The sequence below is a fragment of the Salvelinus alpinus genome, chromosome 4 (assembly GCF_045679555.1).
Source record: "Salvelinus alpinus chromosome 4, SLU_Salpinus.1, whole genome shotgun sequence".
NCBI classification, from domain to species: Eukaryota; Metazoa; Chordata; class Actinopteri; order Salmoniformes; family Salmonidae; genus Salvelinus; species Salvelinus alpinus.
Window position 1 is genome coordinate 72,362,738 of NC_092089.1, and position 12,678 is coordinate 72,375,415.

The window sequence follows — 12,678 nt, forward strand, 5'->3', positions numbered from 1 at the left end:
GAATACAGTGATAACCTGCAGCACGGGATGGTCTCGGAGGGAATAGTAGATATGCTTACGGAGATTTATGAGAGGTGTATGAGACTCTGATAAACTGTGTTTCTTCCCGCCAGTCCAGAGGTGTATGAAGTGTTGCTGCCGGTTGGTGTGAGTGATGACAGCCATTCCCGCAGGGAGACGTACGCCCGGGGCACTGAAGATGATCCACAACTCCCCTTGGTGTTTTTACCCAGAGTTCACCAGGACTGACACTGAACACAGATTTACATCCAGCACATCGTTTTCCACATCTCTTCTGTCACCACCATATAGAACTGAAAGCTTCCTTTACCGATGTGCTATTTTTTATATTGGGTTTGGACATATTACATAATATATACTCAATGGCTGATTGAGGAAGTTGCTTATGGCAACCAGTTACTGTTGGTGGTGAACAATTGCATGACCATATGACAGGGCCAACAGAGATGTGAGAATACTAACTGCACACAGATACTGTATTTACGTTAGCATTCTAACATGATTGCGCATGAGGCAAGACAGCATCTCCTTCACATAATAACGGTGAAATGGATATTGTGTAAGATATTCGTACACATTTGTTCTGTTCCGTTTAAATATTTTAAAGTAGACACTAGCAGTCAAGTAAGGAAAAACTCCCCAAAGCATCCCTTACCAATGGGGAAACACATAAGCCACATGCCCATCCTTAGAATACAAACACTTTCATTTGCAATGAAGTGCTTTGTTTTTCTTCAACGGTTCATTAGATCTCAGCGGTTACAGTATGTCTAGATAAAATGGGCAGATGTGAAATGAGACGGGGCATAACAATGTTATTGGATCATTAACCAAGTCCACACTGGAAAGACATGTCTGCAGACTTTAGGATTTCCAAGTCTTGGGTGTGAGTGATATTGGTGTCAGCATTTAGTACAGATCTCTAAAACCGTAGTATTGGTATTTGGATGGATGGACATCCCTGTGAGCAATCTCTTAGAGATCAGACAGAGCAAAGACACCACGGCGTTACAGACACTTTTAAAGGCATTTATTGATGAAATACACACTAGTTTTCAACAAAAAAGCATCCTTAATATTGTGTGTAAGAAATTCCAGCCCAGTTCTCTACCCAAAACTCCTTTAATGTAGCAATGGAAACCAGTTTATTACATGTGCAGTAAAGAATCATAATTCAAAAAAGAGGACAAGCGAAAAAGACACCTGAATAAGTGCCTGTGTTTAACCCAGAAACACAACTGTCGAAATTTCTGTCACAGAGACAACGGCAAAACAAGAGAAACAAAACCAAAACTAAATCCAGCCATTTCATATCCGGGTGCATTAGTGTAGTCTGAGATTCCTGGTCACCCCCAAGACCAGGAAGGCATTTTTGTGACCTGAGGAATTGACTGGAAAGCAAAACAAAACAAATTTAAATTGAGTTTTTACGCTGAAGCCTGGAACCATCTGAGAAACGTATATTGCGTATATAACCACATTGCCAGATTTACATTTGTTTTTCTTTTACCAGACCTTGACCCAAAAGGAACACAGCTTGTGTTGGTCGTTTACAGAGAGCATTGCGCAGAGGTGATCACTTAGAATAATACAAAAGAGGGAGGACAGTTACAAATTCATAATTTAAGCCGTACAATACTATGCATGAGTCTTGTATGTTTTAAACAAACAAAAAGGTAAATCATGAACATGGGGAAGGATATCAAATCTCTTGACATTTTTCAAAAACAAATAAGCTACTGTAAGAGTCATAACGTTACAGTACAAATAAATAATAATACAAAATTCGGACAGATTTATATCGATGACGACCACATTTATGGCTCATGAGGGCCTGCCACTGTGAAGGTTGGTAACTGTGGGCTTACTTCCCTACACGTTGAGGGAAAATATGACTGTGACTAGTTAGTCTATATCGAACCAACATTTATCTGGCTAATTAACTCACTTTGACATCCAGACCACATCCCGTTCCTCTTTCTCAGTCTAGGGTCCTAGTTGCAGGTGATCATTTGACACCTTCGAAATGGACAATTGAAATGGAAATCTCATGTTGAAGTGAAAGCCAATTCCAGACAGTTGCCCCTCAATTGGCACCACCTGTGAGACTGTGATTCACTCCACTTAGGCATAGCACCGTCAAGAGCCAAGCTGCCTTTCTGAGTTAGTGCAGTGGTGCGGTGCCACCCTGGCAAGACAATCTGTATTTTTTGAGTGTTTCATCCAGACTAGCCGTCTGAGTGACCCCGGTCACACGTACGGGTCGCCTGGGTGATTACAGAGCTTTACAGGAGAGCTCAGGGAGCCAGAGTAAAAAAGAGCCATCACACTCAGAGTGAAGACTGTTATTACAGGAACAAACACGGCCATTTTGAGACCACCTGGAATACTTTGATGTCTATCCAGGGTATCCGGTCTAAAATGACTGCCACTGTTCAGACTTAATTGCTCTTTAAAAAAAACTGGGTTAAAAGCCTCCTCAAGTAGCATGTCTAGTTCTGGTCTTCATAAGTGGCATTATGACAACTCAATTCGCTGGTAGTTAAGTTAAGGCAATTAGACTATTTATCAGTTGCTTATAGCTCGCCCCAACCGCAGTGTGGATAATTCGGAGATAACAAGAAGTCAAATTAGAAAACAGGAGTTTATGAGTTGAGGCCTTGGTTTCCACACTGGTTTCCACACTGGTTCAGTCTGGATGCAAACCCCGGTCTGCAGTGAACACTGTGGGGAAGCCTGTAAGCCTCTTAGCCTGGCTGTCAAGTGAAGCAGCACTGATGTCTCAATGTTGGGCTGATAAAAGCGTGAAGATCGATCCAATCCACTGCTTCGGTGGTGGAACCTGCCCCCACGTTACTCCACACACCTCTCAGGCATACAATTAAGGTCTCCTGGGTATGAGTTAACTTTGGAAACATTCAAACAACAATACCTCTGCCGACTTTCCTGGCACTGACTGCATCCGATGCCTAAAAACTGCTAGAAGTCATAAAAGTGTAGTGAGTGATAAAGAAAAACAACTGTGGAATGTGCTTTCTGTACCAATTACATAGAGCAGAATGAAGGACTACAGCTAGGACTGGGATCCCCATGCTTTTAACTGAGGTTACTGTGGCTCGCATGAAAATACCCCAAAATAAATACACTCTCTCTCTCTCTGAAGCTGAATCATTTGGGTTTATAGCTACCCCAGCTTTTCTGTATTTTCAATAACACTCCTTCACGGTCCACAACTTTATTGACCATTCTTTCTGTTCCGTTTCCAGAGCAAGCCTGGACCGCGGGGAAAAGCAAACAAACAAATCAACAAGAAAAAGCCAGCACCTTTTTCCTCTGCACAGAGAGAGCGAGAGAGACAGTTGTGACAAGAAAAGACGGGGCTCCGGCACGTAGGCACTAGGCAGGTCGTCACGAAGCCCGACTAGTGAGTGACTGAACTACTATCAGCACTCGGGAATCCACAGCACTCATTTTAACCCTCTGAAGCTGATCTGCACAAGATTGAGTTAGAGAAAAGACGTTAGCACCATACTCAGCTCCAAGAAGAGAGTAAAGAAACGCAAGCACCAGCCTTCACGGTGGCAAAGCCCCCAAAACAAGACCCCCTCGCCGCCCCCATTCTGTCCCAGAGATCACATCACAGGGTTCCTGAACAGTACTCACATGCATACAAAACAAGTTGAGAAAAGAAGATCTGAGTCTCATAACAACACCATGTAAAATGCCTTTGTTCCAATTATACCAGTTCTTAAAAGAAAACTCAACCCAAAAACTATGCAAAATGCATCACACGGGGATGATTTATGTAATTTTTAAGTTACATATCTTGAAAACTTGAGTGCCGACAAGCAAAGCATTTTTGGGACTATATCAACAATGGACTAATGAAACAAATACCACACGACAATATTGGGGTGGAATTTTCCTTTAAGAACCCATAGATACAGCTGCGAAATAGTTACTACATCGTTTTTCTCTGATAGCTTTTTTGCAATACGTAATGATTCCATGGCTATTTTGAGGGCGTACTGGCTAATATGCTGTTCAAACAAAGCTAATGTACATGTATGGGGCCTGTAACACAAAATTCATATGTCATTCACACTAGAGACAAGGGGTCAATAATGACAAATAATACATGATTAATACATGATTCGGCTCTTGGATGGGGTAAGCTAAGGTCAAAGGCAGAAGGTAGTGATAAAAACAACAAGAAATGAGTCAGACAGAACTTATGCATATTGTGTTGCCATATGCATACCTAAAATATTTCACACTATAAGACATCATAACAAATACCAAGGTGACCTGTGTATAGTCAAAGTATGGAAATTATTTAAAAAACAGACTTATATCAATATATTTATGCATTTACTGATGGGGGGACTGTTAACCAAATACAAATACATTTTGGTTAAGCTGGTTTTTGTAGAGACCTGTATGAAAGTATTTTTTATATAGTATGCACCTGTAGAAACTTATTTGGACTGTGTACAAGACCGACAGCTTTCCTTGCATAAATACAAGGAGGGGAACGAACCCTTATTGACAGAAATATTGACAGTGCAGTGAGGTAATGCTATGTGAGGTCTGAAATGTTACTTTAGGGTCCAGTTCAAGGAAAGGATATTTCAGTTGCACCGACGAAAAGGTGGCCATGACTATGAATTAACACTGTTCCGGTCCCTCCGTGCCTTGGTTCCCGTAATACCTACAGTTAAGCCATTAAGCTCTGAAGTACTTTTTCCCCCAACTCTCATTAGATACACTCAAATAAGCACTAAAATTAGAGCCACCTCCCAAAGGTCAAAAAGTAGATTTTGATAATATCATTTCAAAAAAACGAATTTATTTCATATGCTCAAAAGAGTATTACTCTTCAATATCTGAGTGTGCTTCTTTAACATAATGAAGAAACTCAAAGCTCTTGTGATATTAATAACATCTCAATTTCATATTTGACTATCTGTTCCAAACAGCTCTCTAGCTCAGGTCACATACTGCTGTGAAATAGATGATATCTCAGCGACTTTCATATAGCTCACCACGTGGAAATACAAGGGGAAGTCAAGGTTTTTTTTCAAGCCTTTGGCACTAAAGGTAGCGATGAGATAGGGACAGAAGAAGTGATGCCCTGCTGCACTGTACATAAAGATCACCCAGTGGAATACATTCTACTAAGGAGTAGGACGCTAACGCTATCAGAAGCTGCCTGCTTTTGTAGACGGTCTCAAATTCATATATTGCTCATACGGCAATGCAACGTCATTTCAGACCCTTTCCTTGTTTTACACGGCAGAAGATTTGATATATTTCTTTTGTTTCTCTCTCAGACAACTATCAGATGCCTTTCTATATACTGACAAGAAGTCTTCTCTGCATTAAAACTCTAACGTATCCTCCAATGCTACATTTGAGTAGCCCAACAATATAGCACTTCTGGAACTATTCCTAACAGTCTAAAGTCTCTCTCCTACTCCTTTCAATCTCTCTCATAATAACATTTTATGTACAATATTGTTATATAGAACATAAATTACTACACACTTGTTTTTGCCTATTCACAATCAACGTTCAGCAAACCCCGAAGCAAATAAAAAATCAAATAGAAAAATCAGAGGACAATTCAACAACTCGATAAACAGCTTAGAAACAGTCTTATCGTGTAACTTTATATACTTTCTGTGCTCCCAAGACTCATCTGACTTTAACCTGAAAAAGAAAACGAATGGTTAAAAATCCTCGTCCTCCCCTTTTTATCAGTTAATGAGGGTCCGAGGAGTGAAGTCTGTAGAAAACAAAAAAGACGGTAGAACGATCACCCGACATCTTGTTCATGTGTAAACAGAGCACCAGTAGTGTCTTGGTTCCATGTCTCTCACCTGTACAAAAGTATAAATATATGCTTTTTCTCTCTAATTTTTCACATATCTAGGACGTATAGTGGACAAAAAAAAGGTTGTTTTTGATCCAAACCCGCCAGTGGTGCAGTATCTGTGCTGGGGTTCTTTGTTTGCTGGCTTGTGTGTACTTTTGCTCTGGTGTGTTGGTGTTGGGGTTGGGGTTGATCGTCTCTGCATAAATAGTACGTTGCACAGTCCTGGGCCACTGGGCCAAAACAACCGTTCTGTCCGACTACAGCAAATCCATTTTGGGCCTGTAATGCAGCAGGAGGGGGGATTTCTGGAACACAAACAAAACAAATGACAGATAAAGACTGACTGAAAACCATGCAGCTGGCAAAATGTACTTCTAAAAAAATAAAATCTTTGTTTCTATCCTTTCTTAGCCTCTAGTATACGTCATCTGGATTTAAAATGACCAGCTTGGATCGTAACATACACTTCACTTTATCTTGGGGTTTTATGTCATCATAGCAAATCATGAGAGAAAGGGTCTCAAAATAGTTTCCGGAGAACAAGCTGTTTTCTTAACTGAGACCCCTGTGTGTAGTGATGGGAAAAGCGAGGCTTTCTCGGTCTTTGCGAGGCTTTCTCTGTCTTTGGGGCTTTCACCAAATTGTGCCGGAAAACGGTTAATGACTCGGAGCTATTAACACGATGCACATTAGTGACATCACCTGGTCAGCAATAAAAAGCAGCATGTGACGTTCATATGGAAGTCTTTTCCAGAATATCAATCAAATCTCCGTGGCGCAGCGGTTAGTTGTGGGTGTTAATAACCTACACTTTTAGAAAAAAACTAAAAAGGATCTTCTGCTGTCCCCATAGGAGATCCCTTTTGGGGTTCTACTGGAAACCAAGAAGGGTTATCCTATGGGGACAGCCGAAGAACCATTTCGCAACCATTTTTTCCTAAGAGTGTACAATCAGCTACCATTACAAGTTCGCACCTTCCATCATACGTCCCTTTTTTGCTGTGAATCCCTTTTTATGCTGTCAAAAATTGTGAATATATGTCATTATTTCGGATGCTATAGACAGAAGCTTATTCTACACTAAATAAAACAAATTGTTTGAACAACAATGTGCAAAAAGCGTGGGGTCACATAAAAAAAGGTGTAAATAATATGTCTTCGCTGGGGTTCGACCCCATTCCCTGTCATCAGTGAGTGTTCTGTTCCCCGAGACCATGACTCTACATGCTGAGCTGTTCAGGTGACGCGACAAGAAGAAAATCTAACTACATTGTAGGCCTAAGTACGGTGTCCAGTAGAGGTCGGTGTTTTAAAGCAACTTGGAATCGACGATAGCACTGGAACCACAGCTAAATCTGTGGCATTTTGCAACACACGGTTTCAAAAACCGCGTGATCAAACGAAGCTTCGGATGCCATTGATCATGTGATAATGTTACTTTGAAACGGGCATCGGTACATTGTGTCGGATCAGTAGTGCTTTGAAATGGGCATCGGTACATTGTGTCGGATCAGTAGTGCTTTGAAACCGGCATCGGTACATTGTGTCGGATCAGTAGTGCTTTGAAAACGGAATCGGAGCACCGGTGCTCAAGCATCAAATGTCCCATCACTACCTGTCTGCACAGCTTTTCAGCATGCATATCTGTGGATGATCTATGCAGAGTACATACATTCAACAGAACCTGAAAAGCAATATTAAAACGTCAGGAGACTTATATTACCCCATTCTCTTATATATGAAAGTATTACCTTAAATCTCCATCTCGTCACGACAACAAATTTCAAAGTGTGGTCCTTCCCCAAGATTTCCTCATTGCATAAAATGTCCAGCTGTGAATGGGAGATATAAGAACGCCACATTTATTACCATTTTACTGGAAGGAAAATCCCCTGCAGGGCATAAATACCTCTTAAGCTAGGGGTGTTTAATGCTGTGACAACAACCGCATGACCAGAAACATGCTCTGCTTTGATAACATTTCATATGCTGTCCTTCTGAATCAGGCTTGTGTCTCCCATTGCCGTGGAATTCTAAAATGAACCCTCCAAACACCACAGCTATTCTTTTCCTCTCACTTTCACTCAGTGTCAAACCATCTCCGTTTCTTGGAGAGGAAAGAAAGATGGCACCGTATATTTGACGGTGGGCCCTTGGCACCTTGCGCATGGAGGGCTTTTGGAAAAGCACAAAAAGCGTATTTGTAGACAACACGAATCAAATGACGCCTCGCCAATCCACTCCTCCTCCTTGGATTAAAGTTTGATATTCTGTGAGGCGGCTGGCCGCATCTGCATTCGGCCAATCAATACTCTCCCTAACACAGAGGCTGAGGGACTAAGGGTAAAGGGAGAGAGGAGAGGAAGCCAGTGTGAAGCAGCACTGCCATAGCAGCACCTACTGGTAGCTGGCTGTTCCTTCTTGTTTTTGTTTTTAGTTTTTCCCCCTTTTTGTCCCCAATTTCAAGGTATCCAATTGGTAGTTACAGTCTTGTCTCATCGCTGCAACTCCCGTACGGACTCGGGAGAGGCAAAGGTCGAGAGCCGTGCGTCCTCCGAAATACAACCCAACCAAGCCGCACTGCTTCTTGACACAATGCCCATTTAACCTGGAAGCCAGCCACACCAATGTGTCGGAGGAAACACCATACACCTGGCAACCATGTCAGCGTGAACTGCGCCTGGCCCGCCACAGGAGTCGCTGGTGCGCAATGGGACAAGGACATCCCTGCCGGCCAAACCCTCCCTAACCCGGTTGACGCTGGGCCAATTGTGCACCGCCTCGTGGGTCTCCCGGTCGCGGCCGGCTGCGACAGAGCCTGGGCAGCTGGATGTTCCTTCTAACAGAGAAACAATGTTTTTTCCTTGCTGTTTTTGCCTTGGTGCCAGTTTAAAACCGTCTTGCCACATCAAGACATACAGAAATAATAGACAGCATGTATTCGAGTAGTGATTCAATTATTGATATTATCATAATATGAAAGAATGGACACAATATCCAAAGATGTGTTTGGGGGCTGGGAGACATGGCAACAAGTTCGAAAACTCATAAAAAATGATAAGACACATGGTGTGAATGACGCAACGCATTCAGCTCATGTGGGCTGCTGAAATATCAAGATGGATGCCACAATTATCTTACAGCTATACCAATATAACCCATGGGAAAGTGATGCACTGTGCTTTGACACAGCGGGGGCTGTTGACGCACACTTCCGCTGTGTGTTTGCCGTTGAAAATAGATTTTGTATGAACAATGACTCTTAATATTCAATAGACAACAATAGAGCAGCTGACAGCTGTATTGCGCTACGGACGTTGGTGATGGAAGCGTATGCGGTGAAGACCACCCACACACACTCACACACATCTTCATGACAGACAGATACCAGAGAGAAAAGGCTAATTGACCACCCAGGATCTCCCACATACAGTTATGACAGGCAACTCACAACGACATGACAGAAAGCAAATTATATTACAAGAGCTTATTTTCCCCAGAACATATGGTGGATGGTAAACGCTTTGTGAAAAATAATGACAGCAGAGAGGCTTTGATAGTGTATGTGATGGTGCATTCAGATTCACTGCCTTCAGAAGACCAAGAATGCCTTGTTAAAAGTGATCACCTTTCAGTTTGAAGTGCATGGGAAGGGCTTAAAGAGATAGCTAGTCAAAACTACATCTTGGGGCCTCCTTAAAAATAGGTCCTTTATCACTGAACAAGTGTTACAGAGTCCAAGTCAGTATCAGCAGGTAAACCAGGAAAAATCCCCTCCCCCCCTTGCCGTAAAGTGTGTTAGACGTACCTCATTAAACGATGTCAGGTTAAGCTTTTTGGCGATGAATTTCTTGAGGTGAAGGACTGTGGCTTGCGCCGAGCAGCGGATCCACTTGCGCTTCAGGTCGCGGAGCTTGCTGCTGTTGCACTCCAAACAGATGCTGACCTGCAGGAGGGAAGACAAACTACAAAATGACTGAGGTGGAACTTGAATTTTCCTTTCAGGCTTCTCAGTACAGTCATGAAGGCAGACCAGATGACTTATCTTAATTATCCTGTGCTGAAAATACAGTGCATCAACCACTTTCCATCCTACGTTTAAAATACCATTCCACATGAGACTTGCCATCCAAATGGAATAGGTATCGTTCATGGTGACTCTGTGCCATGTCATTGTCTCAGTACGGCAGGAGATGGAGAGTGGCACACTTTTGGAGCATGGCAAAACGAAGATGGAGCCACAGGTGGCTTGGCAAGGCTGTGCCTGAAAGAGTCATGTTGCATTACCAGCAACAGGCCTCATCCTCAGATTGCCACACAGGCACAGACAAAGTTCCCTGGTAAAGTGGCTTTCTCATGCCATTTTCAGGTGATTTCTTGGGACCCAGGGAGGGAGTAATAGAAACAGGGTATTCCATCTTTCTCATCTTTCTCCCATCTTTCTCCCTCCTTAAACATCAAGAGATCCAGAAAAAAACAAGGCTCTCCAGAGTTATGCTTTAACATGAAAATCATCTCAACTTGTAAATAAATACTCAGCAGCCATGTAACGTATCGAAAGCAAAGGCTGCTGTAAAGTGTAAAGATCGCTGTAAAGTGTAAATGGCTGGTTTTCAATGGAACAAGCAATGAAGGAAACGTTATGATGCAAATAAAGGCTTCGCAGTGAGAGAGTGAGAGACAGAGTTAATGGTAGTTCAGCAGCAGTCTTCTGGGCCATTACATTAGTGGAATCATTAGGGAACTGCCAAGCTGGTATGACTCGCAGCAAATTCACAGATATGACTGATGCAATAGCCCAGCGTATTGAGTAAAGGAAGGTCTTTGGAGCAGCAGAGCACACCTTTTCTCTCTTCTTTTGATTTGTGTACTGAACAGCAGACATCAAATGTTGAAGGAGAAAACGTGAAATGACTTGATAGATTCAATGACTAGAGATTGTTCAATATTTTACATTTCAGTCAATAGTTATGTCCATATTCAGCATCCCAAAATCACCATCCTTGGAGTTAGATAGCATGGTGTCAGTCATTATGGTTTTTCTAAAAATGATTTTTTGATCACATAACCGATCAGAGTCCTTGTATCTTTTTTTATCGGGAGCTCATTTCACTAGAAAAGAACCGACACCTAATACACTCTCTCCATTGTCTGGAAATCCTGGATGTGCAAATTCAATCGTTTGTGCCTCGGCCGACGTGAGCAGACATTGCTCCGATTCATTTTTCTTTTGTGGTTCTTCTTCCTTTCAGTTTCAGTATTGTGCTGCTCTCATTAGCCTGCCTTGGCTTCCCTTCGCACCCCAAGGTCAACCTTTAGAAGGTCAGCCAGCAGACATGGTGGGAGAAGTCCAAAATCCAGCCATGCATGGCCCTCTCCTGCTGTTATTACTACTACCAACTAGGGTTGAGTTGCTGTTGTAAAACCTCACTTAAAAGAAAATGTAGTTATCGTCCTCTCCGTCCTCTTTCCTTCTGTTCTTTTTTCTGTTATCAACCCTTTCTGTATGACCTCCCTCCTCTCTGTCCTCTCTTTCACTCTCCATTAACCTAATATCCTGTCTCTCATTCCTCTCTTCACCTCCTTCCTTCCATCCGCTCTTTTTCACTCACGCCGTCTTTTTCCTCTCCTCCACAATTTCATAGCAGACTCTCCCATCCACGGTGACTTATAGACCTTCTATCTATCCTCCAAATATTTGTTTTCTTTTATCTCTTTTTCACATCCTCCCCTCAACTGTCTCCATTTCACCCTCTCCATCTCTCCTGTGTCTCACCTGACACTTGACAGCAGTTCACCCCTCCCTGTATTCTATCCACAGAGCCTAGCTACAGCTGCCCTATTAGCTATTCTTTCCACGCTCCATTCCTCTGCTGAATACCAAAAGAGCGGGACCTTGGACCCCTGGTGCAATCTCCCAGCCAAGCGTAGATGACGTGCCGCTTGGCTGGGTGTGGACGGGCATATTTTCAAAAACTGACATGTGGCTCCTTTCTCTGTAGGGACAATGGCTAAATGGTAAACAGCCAATCTCCTAAAGCTATACAGTCGTGACGAGTGTGCGGCGACTCCTTTATTGAAATGACTGTTTGTGGATACGACGGCGACATGCAGCGACAATAAAAGCTCTCTCTGCATTATTGATATCATCCACAGGGCTGAGAAGTTACCTGAATACAAATGACATCAAGATGGAATTCATGTAAAACCGTCCCCCATTTTGAATGGGTTAGCTGTATGTGTGTCATGCTGGGTTGTCTACTTGTAGATTTTAGGCCTAGCATGTTGTGAACTGATAATTACAAAAGAGGTAACCTATTACCCAGGGAAATATTGATTAGATTACACTATACATTACGAGGCTCGTAATTTCATGCCACCCAGACATAGGAAATGAAAGATGAGCTTGGAGATGACTCCTTCCTGTCCTGCAGGAAATGAAGGGGGCGTGTGGTGGAAGGGCACCTACCTGCTCGTCGCTGCGGTGATAATCGTTATCCTCCTCCGGTTTCTCCTCCGCCGTTTCCTTTTTGTCTGTGTCCTCTGTTTTCACCTCGCCTGTTGTCAACCAATGAGGGAAGTAACAGTTAGTGGTAATAGAGACTATTAAGCCAAAGTTCTTTGGTTTCTATTAAATTCATAATAGGATGTTTCAACAAATTAACAAATGTAACTTCATCAAGCCATTGCTTTCTACAAAATTACCACAGACAATTACGAGTGACCGACACTCAGAATCTGTGTTACCTTTAATCTAGTGGACAGGACATAATTGACTT

General features: G+C 42.5%; 1 protein-coding gene across 2 annotated transcripts in view; it reads right to left on the bottom strand.

The window, feature by feature from the left end:
- Positions 1-1,036: 1,036 nt before the first annotated feature.
- The window catches only part of LOC139574387 (polycomb group RING finger protein 3-like), a 38,865-nt gene continuing 27,223 nt past the window's right edge, over positions 1,037-12,678 (bottom strand). For both annotated transcript variants that reach the window (XM_071398912.1, XM_071398915.1), the window contains exons 7-10: positions 12,369-12,457; positions 9,708-9,845; positions 7,651-7,731; positions 1,037-6,204 (exon numbers count right to left, since the gene is read on the bottom strand). In XM_071398912.1, the coding sequence (XP_071255013.1) occupies positions 6,157-6,204; positions 7,651-7,731; positions 9,708-9,845; positions 12,369-12,457 (356 nt within the window). In that variant the 3' untranslated portion in view covers positions 1,037-6,156. The remainder of the gene's footprint in view (positions 6,205-7,650; positions 7,732-9,707; positions 9,846-12,368; positions 12,458-12,678) is intronic.